At 48.9% G+C, this 19,334-nt stretch overlaps 1 protein-coding gene across 1 annotated transcript in view; it reads right to left on the reverse strand.

Annotated features, from left to right (window-relative positions):
• ASTN2 (astrotactin 2) overlaps positions 1–19,334 on the reverse strand; it is a 595,119-nt gene that overhangs the window by 321,629 nt on the left and 254,156 nt on the right. Inside the window, 3 exon segments of the mRNA XM_077835839.1 lie at positions 9,422–9,559; positions 10,094–10,168; positions 11,173–11,257. Coding sequence (XP_077691965.1) covers positions 9,422–9,559; positions 10,094–10,168; positions 11,173–11,257 — 298 coding nt within the window.

Raw genomic sequence — 19,334 nt, forward strand, 5'->3', positions numbered from 1 at the left:
CTTCAAAGTGCTTTCACAAGGGTAGGTCCCTACTTAGTCATCCCTTAGCCAAGCTAGAAATAGCTGGCTCTTTTCATCTGCTCTCATAAATCAAACTGGGAGGCAAGGAAGAATTCCAAGGAGCAGCCGGGACCCTGTCAGGGGAGATTACAAGCACAGGGCTGGAACGCGTTCTCAATTGTCTTTCAGCAAAGGCCTCTCCTGTTCTGTGTTTTTTTTTGGGAGATGCTGTCCACAGATGGTCCCTATCCTGGCTTTAAAGACTTGGGGCTCCCCTCCCCCACTCCCTTTGGAAATAAGGAGCCCGCCAGGTTGATGAAAGCCATCAGCCCGTGCAACACGGCTGTTATCTCTGGCGATGACAGAGCCACCGTGACATGCCAGGTAATGAATCACCCTCTTTTCAGAAATGAATAAGTTGTGGTCGGTGATGCAATGATCAATTTGCTTCATCACGTTAAGCCGTCCATTCATCACCAGCACCTGCTGTCAGGGGCTCAGGGCCACTTTTATTGGTGCTGGCTGCTGCCATTATCGACAGAGCAATAGCCTTTGAAGGTAGCTCCTTGCGGCTCAAGGCTGCCATTGATGAAAGGGGCTGATAAAGGCCTTGCTTTGCGCTCGCCCATTCTCTCTTCCAGCAGCAGCAAATGGTTTCTTACCGGAAAAGCATCTCCCTCAGCAACCTCTTCCCCCCTGATGCCTGGAATGTCCCGAAGCCAAACCTCTCTATCAGGGGGCCTATCAGACAGATCTTCTATATAGGAGGCTGCAGGGGACTCGATTTCCCCTCAGCACCCGCTGTGACTCCAAGGGGCACAGAGCTATCATAAAATCGCAGGATATTGCAGGCCCTGTAATCAGCCGCGTCCTTCCCATCCATCACTGGCGTGCACCATCCAATAACCCCAGCCCTGGCACGCTGCCTGGCCAGCCTTGTTTCCTTAAGATCCTGCAGACAAGCAGGTGGTGTCAAGATGAATGGTTCACTCAGGCAGAACGGGGAAATGCAGAATAGCATGAGTGAACTTGGAGAGAGAGAGAGTGTGCGACTGGGAAGAAGCTGGAAACCCATTCTATGCTGCACCAAGAAAAGCCAGCTCAAGAGTAGATCCTGGAATCAGTTCTGTGTGGTTCAATGGATAAGGCACTGGACTAGGACTCAGGAGACCTACACTGTATTCTTGGCTGTGCCACTGACCGGCTGGGTGACCTTGGGCAAATCACTTCCCCTCTCACCTTCAGCCTGTCTTGTCTATTTAAGCTGTAAGCACCTTGCAGCAGGGACTGTCTGTGCACAGCACCTAGCACAAGAGGGCCCCGATCACTGTCAGGGCCCCTGGGCAGTACCATACAAGGAATACTAGTAAAAATGCGAACAAAAGGAATCTAACATGACACCAGCCAGCATTTTCCCAGTCTCTGCAGGCAGCGGGATATTGCAGGATATTGCAGGCCCTGTAATCAGCCACGTCCTTCCCATCCATCACTGGCGTGCACCATCCAATAACCCCAGCCCATTTGCATAGAATAATTGTCACCAATAGAGCATTCACCCTTCTGCACAGATCTCAAAGCATTTTATCAAGGTGGGCATTATAATCCTCCTATTATTGATGGAGAAACTAAGGCAGAAAGAGGTGAAGAGTGTGTTTCCCCCACCCAAAAAGTGCCCTAAGTCACTGAAGAGCTACAATCCCATTGACTTTCAATTTGAGCAAGTTTCCAAAGTGCCCAAGTCACTTTTGAAAACGGGTCTCAGGCACTGCAAAGCTGAGTGCAGCGTACCCTAAATAACGTTTAAAAATCTGACCCTTAGGTGCTTTGGAAAACGTTCCCCAAAACGACTAGCTGGAAGGTCACCCACCAGGACAGCAGCAGAGCTTGAGTCAGGGATAGAATCTGTGGCTTCAGCCAGCACGTGCTCCTGCAGCGTTCCCCTTTTCGGCTGGGTAAGTTCGGAGACGGCGGACGGAGCTCCCTCTCTGTCCTGCCGTCGAAAGGAAGAAGCATGTGCAGTAGTGAGAGAAGCGAGAGAAAAAAAACAACAACCTGTTGATTGGCCAAAGAATTCAGAGAGCAAAGGGGCTCACTTGGGAGCAAAATGGAGATGAATCGACAGCGAATTCAAGAAAATTCATTCTTCCGCTGAACACTTGCCTCTCCATCAGGGCACCTCAAAGGCTTGTCAAGCAAAAGCAGGGCTTTTATTTGTTTCTATGGTTGCCATAACGATAGAGCTGTAAGTCATGTCAGCTGGTAGCAGAGGCTCTGCTCCTGTGATTTATAGCTGCTCGGGCTAAATTAGAAACTTTTCTTTGGAAACAGTGACAAAGTCGGAGTGCGTGAAACCCGCACTTTGGAGAGGGGAGAACATAAAAAAATATATTAATAAATAACCGAGCACAGACAATCGGCAGGTGTGAAAAGAAAAGGAGATCAAAAGCTTCAACCCAGACCGCATGGGCAGCAGAAGGTGCATGAATCCCCTACCCATTTACCCACCAATGTGTCTAACCCCAGATCCCACAGGGACCATTTAGGGGTAAAAGGGGAGTTCAGGCTCTATGGCCCATTCAATCCTTGATCCGCTCTAACCCCAGATCCCACAGGGACCATTTAGGGGTAAAAGGGGAGTTCAGGCTCTATGGCCCATTCAATCCTTGATCCCCTCTGGCCCGACTGTCAGCAACAAAGCTAATTGCTTTGGTTTGTGATGTGGACAATTGCTCGGTAAATTCTGGATGAAGACAATCCACTCATTCCACACAAGTTGCCAAACAGCCCTAGAATCATAGAATATCAGGGTTGGAAGGGACCTCAGGAGGTCATCTAGTCCAACCCCCTGCTCAAAAGCAGGACCAATCCCCAGTTTTCACCCCAGATCCCTAAATGGCCTCCTCAAGGATTGAACTCACAACCCTGAGTTTAGCAGGCCAATGCTCAAACCACTGAGCTATCCCTCCCCCAGTACTGCCATCTGATATATCGATTTTTGGTCAATAGAGCTGGTCTGGATTTGAACTGATTCCAGAGGTGAAAGGTTCTCCCTTTCTCAGTCTCCTTAGCCATGTAGTCTCTGCTCACCTATGACAATGCTCACCGGAGCTAACCGTTTTCTAGGTCATAATTATTCCCCTTTCCACTACTGGAAACAATCTGTCAGTATCGTTTACATATGTCAAACTGGCTGGGCGTATCTAGTGGGGTCCTTCAGGGGTCTGTCTTGGGTCCAGTACTATTCAATTTTTTTAATTAATAACTTGGATAACGGAGTGGAAACATGTGGATGACACCAAGCACTTGGGAGGACAGGATTAGAATTCAAAACGACCTCAGCAAATTGGAGAATTGGTCAACAATCAACAAGGTTAATTTCAATAAAGCCAAATGCAAAATACTACACTTAGAAAGGAAAAATCAAACACACACCCACAAGATGGGGAATAATTGGCTAGGTGGCAGTACTGCTGAAAAGACTGTAGGGATTAGAGTGGGACACAAATTGAATATGCGTCAACAATGTGATGCAGTTACAAAACAGGCTAATACCGTTCTGGGGTGTATAACAGCTGTGTTATATTGTAAGACAGCATGGGTGAGGCCTCCGCTGGAGTACTGTGTCCAGTTCTGGACATCACACTGTAGGAAAGATGTGGACAAACTGGAGAATCCAGGGGAAAACAACAAAAGTGATAAACAGCCTATGAGGAAAGGTTTAAAAAGACCCAAACTGGGCATGTTCAGTCTTGAGAAAAGACTGAGTTGGGGACCTGATAACGGTCTCCTGTATGTTGTGGGCTGTTGTAAAGAGGATGGAGATCAACAGTTCTCCAAGTCCACTGAAGGTAGGAAAAGAAGCAATTGGCTTAATCTTTAGGAAGGGAGATTTAGGTTAGATATAGTTAGACTCTTTTCCCTAATAGTGATAGTTAAATAGTAGAATAGGCTTCCTAGGGAGGCTCCACATTATTAGAGATTTTTCAGAACAGTTTAGACAAACTTCTGTCAGGAGTGGTCCTGCCTCAGTGCAGGGGCTGGGCTAGATGACCTCTCAAGGTCCCTCTCAGCCCTTTATTTCTATAATTCTATAGACACCATGCTGCCCCAGTACTGCACACCATTTTTTACCAACCATAGACCAGCTTAAACTACAGCTGGGGGATTCAGTGGAGAAATTACATTGGGAGTGCAAGGCTTGCCAGGTACATAATGAACTGATAACATTCACGGCGCTGTGCAATACATAAAGCTTTAGAGAGTCTCTGTCCCAACAGAGCGTGCTGGCACAGATCGAGAAGGCAATGCACTCTGGGAGATACCGAGGGGAGAAATAAGGGTTTGGATATTATGAACTTGCAACTTGTGGGAAATGTGGGATTAGCATGAGGAGAGATGTGGATTGCAAGCCAGGGCACGAAGGTCAGTTCATTCACAGCGAGTAACATGGGAAAAAACACAGAGATGCGGGAGAGCAGGAAATTAACAGATGTTTTAAGAAAGGGAGACAAATACTGATTGATGGTCTCATCAGTGGAGAGGAATCTGGGAGAGTCCATCAAGCCTAGTACTCTGCTTCTAGCACAGCCAATGCCAGATGCTTCAGAGCTAGGCGAACAGCCCCATAATGCACTGGGCCAAATGCCCAATAACACAGATTCCAATCTGTGTATGGCCATGCAATGACATGAGACTGATATCAACATCATACAATGGATCATATTGTGTGGCTGAGGAGGGGACACGTAATGCAGTCCCTGATGAATTATATATGCAAGTATATTAATTATACATTCAAGTTTCATTAACCATAAAAGAAGGCATGTGCCTAATTTATGGTGCACAGAATTAAAACAATACACCATTGTAAGTGATGCATGCAAAGTTATATCACAGCTCATCTCCGGTAAAAAATGTAACATGGGGAACAATCCTGCATTGCCAAAGAGATGGGACTAAACAAATTGATAGTCCTTTCCATCTCTAACTTCTATGATAACAACTTCTCTAAGTCACAACTTGAAACTCATTGAGCTATCTAGGGCCTTTCACCAGACCTGCAGCTAACAGCTGGGACATGCAGCTGACTCTCTTGTTGAGCTATTTAGCAGAGCAGCGAACGAGTACAACGTTCCCTCTGAATGCTGGCAGGAAGCTGGAGTCGGCACTTCACTGAACAGCCATTGAAAGGCAGATCTCCATCTATTCTTTACACACTCTCCGGCGTCTTCATAAAAACACAAGGCCACACTCAGACCTTTCCCCTCAGAGTTGTAAAGACTTCACATGCTTCTTCAAAACTAGCCCCTCTGCAATTTCCCTCCATTAAACTCTTAGAGACAAGTGACCCCCAAGCCAAAGGGGACAGACTAATCAAAGGCCTGAAGGAATGTGGCACACTTGTTACCAAGGACATAAAAGAAATACATGACTGTTTTACTGCCACCGTATTACCGTACAGCAAATGGGAACCTCTCCCAGCACCAAGACACAGCTGCATTACAGTTAATGCATTTCGGCACTGAACAGGAGAAGCCCTTGTGCTGAGATGGGACCGCATTAGTGCTTATGCATTCCAACACAATCAGTGGGATATTGCAATCCAGAGACATGACTGCACTACTGCCTCCGTATTACAGCTCTGCAATGGGAAGCTCCAAGGACAAAGACCCAGCTGCTGTACGGTTACTATATTACCGTAAAATGCCCAGGAGTCTCCAATGGCAGGTTGTGTCTTACAGGTCAGTGTTGGGGATTTACAGCCCTGAGAGACAAGTTCAGTATCTCCCCTCCCAGACTATCACTCTGAGGCTATGTCTCGACTTAGAGGTAGGGGGGAACTCCCAACTTTGCGCAGACTTACGCACACTAGGTCTCACTGAGCTAGCATGCCAAAAAGAACAGTGTAGCCACGGTAGCACAAGCAAGCTACCCCGACTACATACCCATGGGGTCCGCATGGGTTTGTACTCAGGGCGGCTAGCCTGTACCACTGCTCACCACTGCCCGTGCTACACTACTATTTTGAGTGTGATAGCTCCGAGTGCTAGCCCAAGGATGTCTTCACAAGTTGGGAATCACGCACACCTAGCTCCAAGTGTAGACATGTCCTGAGTGTGTCTCAGTCCACAAGGACAAAGTGAAGGAACTGGGAAAATATATTTGATTATTTCCCAAACAGCTAAGCTTTCAAAGTAGCTTTCTTATTACAAGAGAGCACTTGAGAACCTCCAGTGCTGAGATAGGACAGCACCAAGCCTTCTTAATAGCGGATGTAACTCCATCACCTATTCTCAGCATTGCAGTGAACCTCCAGCACTGGAACGTGATTCCACTGCACCCGTCACTGCATTAGAGAACCTGTAACACCAACCTACGCGTGCATCACCTTGGCTGTCATCCACCATGGGACACCCGGGCCCTGGAGCTGACAGCCTGATCCCTGTTTGAGCAGTGTTTAAGTTCTAATGCAGAGATAATAGATCATTTTTCGGTTTCCACTATATCTGTGAAAACTTCCATAATTCAACATCAAATATTTATTATTACGTTTATTAAAGTTTTAATAATTTAGCACCTCCTGCATGTCAGAGTCAAGCTCAGTGAACTGTTCTCCCTTTATTTTACCTGGGTCACTCCAATATTTATATCCACAATTCTAGATTCAAGTTTCATTTACCAGGGAGCAAGTGACATTCTCGGCACCTGAAGCTTCCCCTCACCTCCATCCCCTTCTGTTGCTCTTTCACCCCCTCTGCAGTGGCACATAATCCCAGGAATCTCCCATAGGGATCAGTGTTTGAAGAGATTTACTGCCGCCAAGAGAAAACGAAGCTTAATAGACTTTGCTTTTATTAAAATAGCTTGGACTAAATTTGGAGGTGGAGAGAGACAATATTCTCCTGGCTAGATGTGCTGGGAGATATTAAAAGTGCACAAACATGTTAAACCTTCCCCAGCACCACAAAGTGCTTAGTACAAAGTGAGCAACTCACAACAGCCCTTCAAGGCTGGGGTATATTATTTTGTAGGAAAAGTGAGCCCAGAAACTAAAGTATAAAATGGGGAGTGAGGAGTTCTTGGGCTGGCATCCTGGCTCTGCCACAGACTTCTTGCATGACCTTGGGCATGACATGAACCTCCAGGCGCATGCATTGCCCAGTCTGTGAAGGTCTCTTCCAACCCTAATATTCTATATTCTGTGATAACTTGACTTTACATTTTTACATGAATGAACAGCAGCTCTTCCTGACAGACAGCTATCAATGGCTACATCAGGGGGTAGATGCCTTGTAGGTGTCATGCTCAAAGTAGATCTTCAGGAGGGATTTGAAGGGGAGGGTGGTGTCTTTACAGACAAGGTAAGGGAGGTGTTCTATAAGCAGACTCATAGACTTTAAGGCTAGAAGGGACCATCACGATCATCTAGTCTGACTTCCTGCATATTGCAGGCCACAGAACCTCACCCACCCACTCCTGTAATAGACCCCTAACCTCTGGCTGAGTTACTGAAGTCCTCAAATCATGGTTTAAAGACGTCGAAAGTTACAGAGAATCCACCATTTACACGAGTTTAAACCAGCAAGTGACCAGTGCCCCATGCTGCACAGGAATGCAAAACAAAAAAACAGGGTCTCTGCCAACCTGATCTGGGGGAAAATTCCTTCCCGACCCGAAATCTGGAGATCAGTTAGACCCTCAGCATGTGGGCAAGACCCACCAGCCAGACACCTGGGAAGCAAAGGGAAAGAAGGAGCAAAGACGACTATTGGAGAAGTGGGCTAGTTGGCAGAGAGGAAAGGGCAGGGGCATTGTGATAAAATTATGGAACCGAGGAGTACTGACTCCCAGTTGGTTGCTCAGCACGCTAGACAACACTGCTCTCCTAAGGTTGGGTTTGTGCCTAGCTTGTCGGTGAAGGAAGAGAGGATGCACACCTGACCATCGCCTTTCTTGAGTGAGTGGATGGATGGATGTCTGAATGTTCAAAGATTGAGTTGCAACACTGATGAGGATCCATGGGGTAGAGAAGTGAGGTCTCACATTCATGAGGAAAGTCTTACCAGAAAAAAAGAACCTGAGGTCTCAATAGAACCCAACTAGCTTATTCTCACCCAGGGATTGATTTGGGAGACTCATGATGGTTGAGGGTAGGGGTATAAGAAGGGGAGCTCACACTTCCATAGCTAGGAGGGCAGCATAGCTAAACCCTCATGTACAAGGTGGGGTGAGACTTGCCCTGCACCCGGGTTAACCTCGTTCAGTTGACAGCCATCACAGCGCCAGCAGGGGCAGTCTCTAAGGCCCTGTCCTATACTTGGTTTTCTCTCTGGCACACGGTGGACACGTGACTTGCCCAAGGTAACACTTATAACCACAGAACACCTCTGCTTCCCAGCCCACACTCAGTACACTTCTCCTTCACCCAGCAGAGGTTCCCTTAGATCCAGCTTCTGAACTAGACCAGTACCAACCAACCAAAGTCTGGGAAACAGAGTGAGCCACGCCAGGGAAGCCAAACAAAATCCACCGAGTTTACAGAGAAGCATAGGAGAAAAATGTATAAAAACAAGACAAGGCAAGGTGGGCTCTGTTCACTAGGGACCAGCTTTGACCCCACAGCCAAGTGCTGGAGGCTGCAGCATAGGGGTATAAGACAGTCTGAGTACGTGTCTGCCAATCCTCCATCTCTCCGCCTGGAGCCAGTGCCTAATGTTTTAATACCCAGGAGAACTGCTGGCATTTCTATGAGCGTTTCTGAAAGATGAATAATCCATTTGCCAAGTCAAGCAAGCAATCTCTCCCCTCCACTCCCTGCCTTGCAAAGAGCATTCCCCACTTGTGCTTGTCACAGTCAAATAAGAGCATGTGATTCTTGCTAGCCACTTGAGCTCTTGACATCCCTGACCCCTTATTCTTATTTAGCTCGCACTGGTGAATGCTTTGATGTAAGATACATCAGTATAAGTCAGGTTTCAATTGGTTTAATTTAAGAGAATCCATCCAACATCTGCACTAGTTTAGCTGCATGGATTGAAAACACACCTTCAGTTAAAATCTGAGCAATTGTGTGTGTAGGCCAGCCCTAAGCTCAGAAGAACTAAACAACCTAACAGCATCCGTGTAGGCCTCTTCCCACCATGCATATCATCTACAATGAAGGTGGCTCTCCACTGACTCAAGCATGTAGAAAGGTTTTTTGGAGAAGACACGGGCATGGAAAACACATTCTCCCTCAAGAAACTGACTCATGTGCAGGATTGCCAATGGCCAGGTCAACACTGAAGAACTCAAAGCCGCACTCAGCCCAAGAGAAAGTCCCATCTGGAGATAGGAAGACATCCCACCAGAGGGGTACTGCATCTCAGCTTCTTACAAGGAGCATTGAGAGTCATCTCCGCAAGACAGTTTGGTCCCCTACCTGACGTCTGCCGGGTCTTCCGTCACCAGGACGTCTGTCTTGCAGCTGGCGAGAGGGTTGATGGAAAGCTCCACAGGAGGCACCACGAAGCTCTTACTGACAGGTAGCCAGAGGCCCTGACCCAAACTATAAGTGGACCTGAGAGAGAGGCAAGAACGTAGCGTAAGCACATGAAATACAGGGCAAGCGCTAGGTCCCTCTTCAGTGTCTGAACGTCTGGAGGCTGGTTGGATGGTACGGTGGGGTGGATTACGGAGCCTGTTTGGTATCTTGCTCCAGAAAGCCAACACTGGGGAACGGAGCCAGAAAAGGTGAGAGCAGGGAGAGGGGTAGAAGGGCAGCCTGAGCACAAGTGGGCAAACTGGCCCCTCTGAATCTGGAGGACAGAGTGGATCGCTAGGAAGCTCACACTTCCCTCGGTTGCTTCCTGACCCAGGTGCATGCCAAAGGGGATGGTGACCGGAGGGTCAAACCCTTCCCCCCCCCCCACCAAAGGTCTTCCAAATTCATTGACTACGAACAGAGCCAGTGCAGCACAGGGAGAAGAACAAGATGGCAGCAGGAGCTAGTGACTGCAAAGCCTGCTGGAGTGGTTCCCAAAGAGACCCAATGTGCCCTGGCAGCCAAGTGCTCCAACTCCCAACAGACTGACTGACTAGCCATTCAGCTTACCTGAGAATCTTCTCGGGCGCTTGCTCTCCTGTGACCAAGTCATAGCCCCTTTCGAGCGTTGTGTAGGGCCAAGGCCTGAGAGACAGAGGACAGAGAGCACCGCATGTCAACCGGCAAGGGAAGGTAAACACCCAGGGACAAGCTCACCTAGTGATGCCAACAGGTGGGTCTAGAGCCAACTATACACATGAGGAATTGGTACACAAGCAAGGGGATCTGGGAGAAAGGTAAAGCTGTTTTTCCCATCCTGACATTAAGGGCTCATAGCACCCGTCACAGGGTGCCTGACCATGGTGCCTAGCCCCATCTGACGGGCTAGACTAGCTGTGACAGGCTCTGCTAAAGAGAACGAACCCGGCCAGATCCACCCGTGAGTCGTTTAATTGCATAGGCGGCCAGGCAGCAGCTAATTAGCTAAGGAACACCTGGGCTTAATAAAGGCTTGAGGGTTCAGTCAGAAGGTTCCAGAAGCTCTAGAGGAAAGGGACTGCTCAGGGGAACTCCCCAGGAAAGGGGACTGACGAAAGATACTCCTGGAGGGGATGTGTTTCAAAAGGCAGGTGCCATCAGTGACAAGTCCATCCAGAGAGCTGGTCCCAGTGAAAGGACTTTATCAGACAGCAGCAGGTGATCCAGATCCAGAGAAGCATTGCGGTAATTCAAGCTCTGTGGGATCCCTGAGCCCAGAGAAGGAACCCTTCCCCAGCTGGTTTCAAGAAGCCCAACTCCAGAAGAGGGTCTCGATTTGAGAAGGCCTCACAGGTAAGGAGCCTGGACGGAGAAGGCAAATGGACTCGGTTCGGGCAGACATTTGCCGCTCCCCCAGCTAGGACGCTGGGCAGAAAGCTTGCTTGCCTGCCACATTCAGTGTTTAGTTACATGAATTAGATCCCTGAAGGGGCGTTGTTCACTACGTGAAAGCCTCACTGAACTCACTAAAAGCCCATTGGGGAAACTGAGGCAGCAACGTAACCCTGGATCTGCACTGAACCGTTGGGCAGTGTGTGCCACTGATGATGCCAGCCTGGACCCAAGGGGGCAGTCTGGGGGTGAGTGCCCACCTTACCAGCCCCACTCACCCTTCACTGTGCCCCCAGTCACTGCGCACACACAGATGCCGATGCACTGGGTCAGGGGCATAGCCTTCATGACAGCTGCACTCACCTGAAAGGGAAAGGAGAGAGATTCAACCTCTGTCTGCAGAGAGCGCATGAGGAGTAACTGTATGTGTGTCATAAATATAAAGGGAAGGGTAAACCCCTTTGAAATCCCTCCTGGCCAGGGGAAAGCTCCTCTCACCCGTAAAGGGTTAAGAAGCTAAAGGTAACCTCGCTGGCACCTGACCAAAATGACCAATGAGGAGACAAGATACTTTCAAAAGCTGGGAGGAGGGAGAGAAACAAAGGGTCTGTGGGTCTGTCTATAGTCTGTCTTTGTCGGGGATAGACCAGGAATGGAGTCTTAGAACTTTTAGTAAGTAATCTAGCTAGGTATGTGTTAGATTATGATTTCTTTAAATGGCTGAGAAAAGAATTGTGCTGAATAGAATAACTATTTCTGTCTGTGTATCTTTTTTGTAACTTAAGGTTTTGCCTAGAGGGGTTCTCTATGTTTTTGAATCTAATTACCCTGTAAGATATCTATCATCCTGATTTTACAGGGGGGATTTCTTCATTTCTATTTACTTCTATTTTTATTAAAAGTCTTCTTGTAAGAAACTGAATGCTTTTCATTGTTCTCAGATCCAAGGGTTTGGGTCTATGGTCACCTATGCAAATTGGTGAGGCTTTTTATCCAACATTTCCCAGGAAAGGGGGGGGTGCAAGTGTTGGGAGGATTATTCATTGTTCTTAAGATCCAAGGGTCTGGGTCTGTAGTCACCTAGGCAAATTGGTGAGGCTTTTTACCAAACCTTGTCCAGGAAGTGGGGTGCAAGGTTTTGGGAAGTATTTTGGGGGGAAGGACACGTCCAAACAGCTCTTCCCCAGTAACCAGTATTAGTCTGGTGGTGGTAGCGGCCGGTCCAAGGACAACGGGTGGAATATTTTGTACCTTGGGGAAGTTTTGACCTAAGCTGGTAAAGATAAGCTTAGGAGGTTTTTCATGCAGGTCCCCACATCTGTACCCTAGAGTTCAGAGTGGGGGAGGAACCTTGACAATGTGGCGCTCCCACACCACCATTCCTCTCCCTGTTCATCCACAGCTGGCCGTTCTAGCATTCCTTGCCCCATCCCTTCCATCCACGCCCCCTCCTGGGTCCAAGAGCCCTTTGGAATCTACCTAGAAGCTAGGGTGACGCGCATGGGAGAGAGAGAACCCCTGCAGCATCTCTAGTCTCGGCTAGCTCCCCCAAAGCGTGCCATTCTGTCGGCTCCTGCTTTACCTGGAGCTTCAGTGCAATGCAGCTGAGCACATAACAAAAGTGGGGGGGAGAGACAGAATAGCCGCTGGTGGGAGTTGATCCTGATCATTCTGCAGAAGACACAGCTCACTCGGCTAGCAGCACCTGAGGCCCAATCCTGCAATGCCCTGAGCATCCTCAGCGGACACTGAAATCACTGGGAACTGAGGGTGCGCAGAACCTTGCATCTCCTCCTCGCTACAGACATGTTTGGGACAGCAGGGGTTTGCTGGCTTTCACCAGTGCAGCAGCCAGGCACTCCAGCTGTGGCTCAGGCCCATGGAGCAGAGCGGAATGAAATACTCCTCTCAAAGGGTAAAGTCCCAGTCCCTTAAGCAGGCAACACCTCTTCCCCAAGGGAAGTCCCCTCCCCTGTGACATTCTTGACCCTGTCAGCCGGTTGCAACTGGATGCCAATTAGGGTCATGAATCTGTATGCTAGGGGCTGTTCTGTGACCAATTCAGTTCACAATAACAGCATCCCACTCCACAGGTGGAAATAGCCTCTCGTCCCCTCCTGATCTGGGCTGGATTCACACCAGGACAAGGTGCCTCTTATCTCATCACCAGCCCCTCCTGGCAAGCAGCAATCCTGAATCATCTCTCTGCCCCCCTAATCTCCTGGACCACGGCATGCTTCTAATTGTAAACTCTTTTGAAGTCCTCCTCTCACTGCAAGGTTTCAGGCCCATCACAGCAGTCCTGGTTCTTGCCCGTTTTCCACCTCCCACAAAGGATACATGATGGTACCAACAGTCTCTTTTGATCTACTGCCCTATTCTGCCTCTCCCTTCTTTTTTTCATAGATATTTAGATATTTAGGTCAGAAGGGACCTCTTCCAAGCTCTCTCTGCCTCCTTACCTCAAGGGCTCATTCTCTGATTTCCCCCCCCACACCCCATTCCCCTCCTGACAGCATTAGTGGAGGCATCATGATTTTTCCACACCAGAGACCTAACTACACTTGGCCCAGATTGATTCTTTGTTTGGTAGAAATACATAACCCAGAGCGAGAGATGGTGGAATAAAAGATTAATTGGATTTGCACATATAGTCGCTGTTAAAAGCTTTTGTTGATTTTTTTTCCCTCCAACCCCATCCCTTTCTTTTCCCCTTCAGCTCCTGTCTTCACTTGACAGAGCATTGGACTAAGTCTTAAACACAGGCAGAGCGTGTGTGGGGGGTGGGGGTGGTGGAGGGACTGTTCAAAGCAAACCGTTCCCTTTAGTTCTCTCTGCCCACACCCCGCTATGGCCAGAGTGAAGGAAAGATGTTGTGGCAGAATGGGGTGTGGATACCCCAGACAGAGTTAACACAGACTGACAAAATACCCATGCTTTCTTTGGGCCCTATGGAAGACCTCAAAATGTCTTAGGGGTATTGAAATAAGCGCTTTCTTTGCAGAGGGAAGGAAACAGGGGTTCAGCTCGAAGATTGTGAAGAGAACACTCTGCAAAGGGGGGGCGGGGAGGAAGCAGACAGCTAATGATGTGCTCAAATGCAACAGCACCTTCATGAAATATTCACTGCTTTAAACACGTCTAATATTAAAGATTAAACATCCCAAGATTTGTCCTGGTGACTCTAGAGTACTGATTGATGATCTGCCATAGCTGCTAAACTCATGATTCATAAGAAGCTGTGGAAGCATTACCTCTCCAAAGGGAAAGGGACTTGGGGAAGAAGGCTGGTTGTATTGTCTCCTGCAGGAGTTCAGACAACAAGGCCAAGCGTGCCTGCCCCAGGATGTGGTGGATGGAGTTTTATTCTCGTATACCATCAGTCGAAAAGCAGTTATTTTTCCAAGAGTGCTTAGCATGCAAGTTTTCTCAGTTGCTGCGTGGATCATTAATTCCTGACGCTTATTACATAACAAATATGTGTTCTGCAAATGAGAGACATCTCAAAGTGCTTGCAAAGCAGAGCTGTGGGGATGCAGGGATGTTGGCCCATTCTCCATCTTCAGCCCCTGCCCCAGCAATTACTAGAGCTGTAGGCTGGAGTGCACCCACTGAGAATTCCTTGATGGATCCATAGGGCTGTAATAGACCTGGATTTTAAGGGTTGGCACCAAGGAAGGTGTGGAGTGCCTTTGACTAAAGTGTTTATTAAAGGGTTTATTTTGTCCTCCAGTTTGTTAACTATTTGCAACCACCAGTAAGAACACTTATTTTATTGACTCCATTCCCACAATGCCAACAGCTGAAGTTGTGCTTGAGGGTTTACCGGAAGGTTTATTTCAGTCAAGTAAAAAACAGCAAGCAACACTACCAACTTCCCTTCCCATCCAGATATTAAACTCATTTCAGAGAGCAGAGATGAGAGAGACCCAGGGACTGGGAATCAGGCCTCCGCCGTCTATCCATGCGGCTTGCTGCCAGGCCTGAGAAGTCATGTGTGTCCAGATTTTCAAAAAAGACGAGCATGCTGGGTGTTAAATCCTCAATGTCACAACAGTAGGAGCTGCCAGCACTGAACTCTTGGCAATCAGGTCACTAACCTCTCCATGCTGGAGTTCCAAAGGTAGCTAGGTGCCTGAAGATGCAGACAGGTACTTAGTGGGATTTGCAAGCGGGCCCAAGCCAGTTAGCCCCTAACTTCCATTGACTCCCTAGCTGCATCTTTAGATACCAAAATACCTTTGAAGAACTGGCCCTTTGTGACTCAGCTCCTCCCTTGCAGGTGTGTTATGAGCAGAGCTGATCACAGCAGACTGACTGGCGAGAACTTTGCTTTAGATTCATTCCCTATGGGGGCAGGGAGCGACCTGCACCTCAACTCTCCCTTCTGAAAGAATCCGTGTTCTTTGTTCTTCAGGTACAAACAAGCTGTTCAGAAAAACTCAGCTGGAGGTGCCAGATTTTGCATAAATGAGAAGTCAAGATCATCAGTCAACTCAAGATCACTCTAAGTCTGGATTAGGCTCATGCACTTGACTTGAGTTTTGAGTCACGGACAAAACTCCACAGCAACAAGTTGCAGGTAGCTTCGGGTTTAGTTACAAGCGTTCTGTGCAGCTCTTATTGTGAGGGGACAAAATTAATTAGTGTGTAGAAAGTACTTTGAGGCTCTTTGGGTATCACACCCTGATGGCACATACCTAACTGTGAATAGACAGCCTCCAATGCATTTCTACCCATTGGTGAGTATGTTACAGGTCCCCGCTGCTGTGACTCATTCACAAAGGATATGAGTCTGTAAGAGTACATCTCCACTTCAAAAACACCCCTGGCAGGAAATCTCAGAGCCCGGGTCAACTGACTCAGGCTTTTGAGGCTTGAGCTGCAGGGCTAAAAACAGCCATTCCTGCTAGGGCTGGAGACCAGGCTCTGAGGCCCTCCCCACTCCCAACAGAGGAGGCTTGGCACTTTAGCTTAAGCTGTAGCAGCTCACGCTTTCAGGTCTGGAGGTCTCCGGTTCACTCCCTGGTGTGTCACCCAAGATGTGGCACATTCCTTTAGGCTGGCAGGTTACAGATCGCTCATATGCTAAGGGTAAGGAATATCCAGTATGTCACTATTTTATCAGAAGATATCATGAGGAAACCACCTCGGCAGTGACCAGCTACTGGCAAAGCAACGGCTGATAAACCCAGAAATGGGGTATGGTGATTCCCACAGAACACAAGGCGGGCTTTGAAGGGGGGAGCCACAGGCCCAGGATAGCAGTGAAGCCCCTCTAAGGCAGGCTGTGCAGCTGCCAAACCAGACCGCTGCATTTCTTCCAGAGCCCTCTGGGGACAAGTCAGCAGCTGCCCTCTCTGCTCTGAGCACACAGAAAGCTACAGAGACCTGGCCCTGCAGGGTGCACATGGCCTGCACATCCTCCACTGGCCTGCACATCCCCCACTGCAGCACTGCACGGCTGAACCAGACAGACATTGGCAAGGCTTTCAAGGCATGCATGGTACCAGGTGCCTCTCTTCACAGGAGATATAAAACTGAGCTCCTGCTCGCCTGTCCAGGTGGTGCTCACAGTTCAGCTACTTCCAACAGCCCGCTGGGGCGCGCTCCTTTGTTCTCTCCTTCCTGCTACCCCGTGCTGATGCTCAGACCCAGCTGTTTCTGAACGGCCACTTGTGGGTTTATATTAGGCGGGAAGGATCGGCCTTGTGTTCCACATGTTCTCTCCTCGTTCCCAGTTGACAATGCAACCACAGTGCAGGAAAATCAGCAGCTAAGAGGCCAGGTCCGATGGGCTAAGTTCTCAGAGCCCCTAATCTCAGCCACTAACTGATGTCAGAGATTCCTTGGCCTGAGTAACTGGGATATAGAAAAAGAGGGTGGACTAAGAGACCTGAGCAAGCCCATGACTGGTTCACCCTTCCCCCGGACTGGAGCAACTCCAGCATGGGGCCAAGGTGGCAACGCACTTTCCTGGCTTGCCAAGCGCTGGTTACAGAATCACTAGCAGCAGGCATGTGAGGAACTTTCTCTCGAAATGCAGTTCCATGATTGGAGAGACGGAGCACGAATATCGGAAGAACACACAACCAGAAGCGAGCTGTTAGTCTCAACCAACACATCAGGGCTCCACATCTCTGACGCCCAGTGACACCAGAAGAGAGGAATGGGGGAGCACTGTAGTTTTTAGCTAGCTCACCTTTCAGTACAGGGTCAAACATCATTAACAAGGACAAACACAGGTTTCAGAGTGGTAGCTGTGTTAGTCTGTATCAGCAAAAAAAAAAAAAAACGAGGAGGACTTGTGGCACCTTAGAGACTAACAAATTTATTTGGGCATAAACTTTCATGGGCTAAAACCCACTTCATCAGAGCCATGCAGTGGAAAATACAGTAAGAAGATATATATACACACAGATAACCTGAAAACCTGGGTGTTGCCATACCAACTGTAACGAGAGCAATTAATTAAGTTGGGATATTATCAGCAGGAGAAAAAAGAAACTTCTGCAGTGATAATCAGGACGGCCCATTTCAAACAGTTGAGAAGAAGGTATGCTCTCCCTTCCCCTGGCTGTCCTCCCCTGCAGGGAATTAACGCTGGCTCTAGAGCGGGGGGATACAGACCCCATCGGAGATAAGGGTCCCTTTGTGCTAGGTGCGGTACACACGCAGTAAGACAGTCCCAACCTGATGAGTTTACAATCTAAACAGTCAAGAGGAACAAAGGGTAGGAGGGGAAACAGAGGCACAGAGAGACATGACTTATCCACGGTCACATACCAGGTCAACGGCAAAGAGAGGAGTAGAACCCAGGCCTGAGTCGCAGTCTGATGTCCTCTCCCCTGGACCACACTGCCTCTCAAACTGGCTGGGCTATCAATGGGGCCCAGATACAGTGATGGGTGCACTGAGAATCCTTGAAACGTGTTTTTCTGTGCACAGGATGCACTGCCTGTGCCCATTCTCCAACTTCAGAAACCTCTACCCCCAACAGTCCCGTGCTGCGCGTCAGTGACCAATTCCAGGTCACACTGAAGTCTCTCTGCTGACTTCAACTTGAGGAGATGCCCTTTTGCCTCAGCCAGCACGCCTGGGAAGACGAGAGAGAGACACCTGTGACCCCTCTCTGCCTGCTGTGCTTTTAATTTCCATGGAAGGTTGGCTCGGGAGGCTTCCGTTGGCTCACGTGAAAGTGCATCCATGCAAAAAGGAGCCAGCGCAGCAGGGTAATAATGAGCCACTCTCCTGGGGGGGGGGGGGTGGAGATCCAAGCAGAGCCTCGAGCCCCTGGACACCTCTGACAGGGAGTGTGCTGCAGGGATGGAGCCTACAGCTCTGGCCCACTTTGTGCAGCTGCGGCAATGACCTCTATTGGCTATTTAGGGAAGCTGGGGGCATTGCAGCTCTGCCTGAGGCTGGCAGCGCCGGAAAGGTGGAAGAGGACAGTGGCTCTGCGCAAGAGAGCAAGGAGAAAAGTGACACCTTGTCAGGAACAGGTGAGTCCCTGGGAGTGGAGAGAAGCAGTAACAGGAGATGGTGTCCTTCTCTTTTAGTGCCAAATAGTCTCTCTTTTCTCTACTGGCAGGAGAGATTTTAGAATTGACAAGGAAGAGCATGTCGGCTGCTGACCCATCTCCCCAGCCCAGGGTGGGCTCATGCCCCAGCCAGAGTCCGTTCAGACCCTTGCTCTCAGGGCTTCAAGCTTTACTTCCAAATAAAACTGGTAGCACAAACTCCACATCAAGCCTGTTCCTTCCCCTGAGCCTGCCTTCTGCTGACAGCTCTTCCCCAGTCCTCCCTGAGGCCATCTGTCTGGGGGCCCATCCTCTGGCTACACACCTGCAAGAGAAACCAACCTGCTTGCTGCAACTCTGCCCTCAACTGAGCTCTTTCCGCTTTTATAGGAATCGGGTGCTCACCTGGCAGTCATGTGACCACTTGCAAACTACCAGGTCCCAACTGGTTCTCAACAGGGTGCTGGCCCCTTAAAGAGGCAGAGCACCCTGTGATGATGCCCAAAAAGGAAATGCATCCATTACAAAGCACACTCTCAGGGCAAAGGACAGTAATCCCCACATGCTGTATCAAAAGTTGCACATATGCAGAAATAAAAATATCCCAGGCCCCAGCCTCTAAATCAACGAGATCTGGGATTTTTTGAGGGGGGTGGGGGTGGGGGGGTGTCTCTTTTGTACATTTAAAGTTGCAAAATTATTTTACCCCATCGCCTAAAATCCAGTGACTCTTCTCCCCAAAATTTACTATTCAGTTTCGTGCCCTGTTAAAGGTCTTCCAGTTCATCTCTCTTCCCAAAGTAGCCTTCCCAGGAGAGGCTGCCGAGCAGCAGCCTGTCAAGAATCCTCACTCCGAAAATTCTTCCTCCTCCCGCCAGTGCAGCAGAGTAATCCTGTTAGCCCTGGTTAGGGCGAGCAGC

Source organism: Eretmochelys imbricata, chromosome 16, assembly GCF_965152235.1.
Source record: "Eretmochelys imbricata isolate rEreImb1 chromosome 16, rEreImb1.hap1, whole genome shotgun sequence".
In the NCBI taxonomy this organism is placed as follows: Eukaryota; Metazoa; Chordata; order Testudines; family Cheloniidae; genus Eretmochelys; species Eretmochelys imbricata.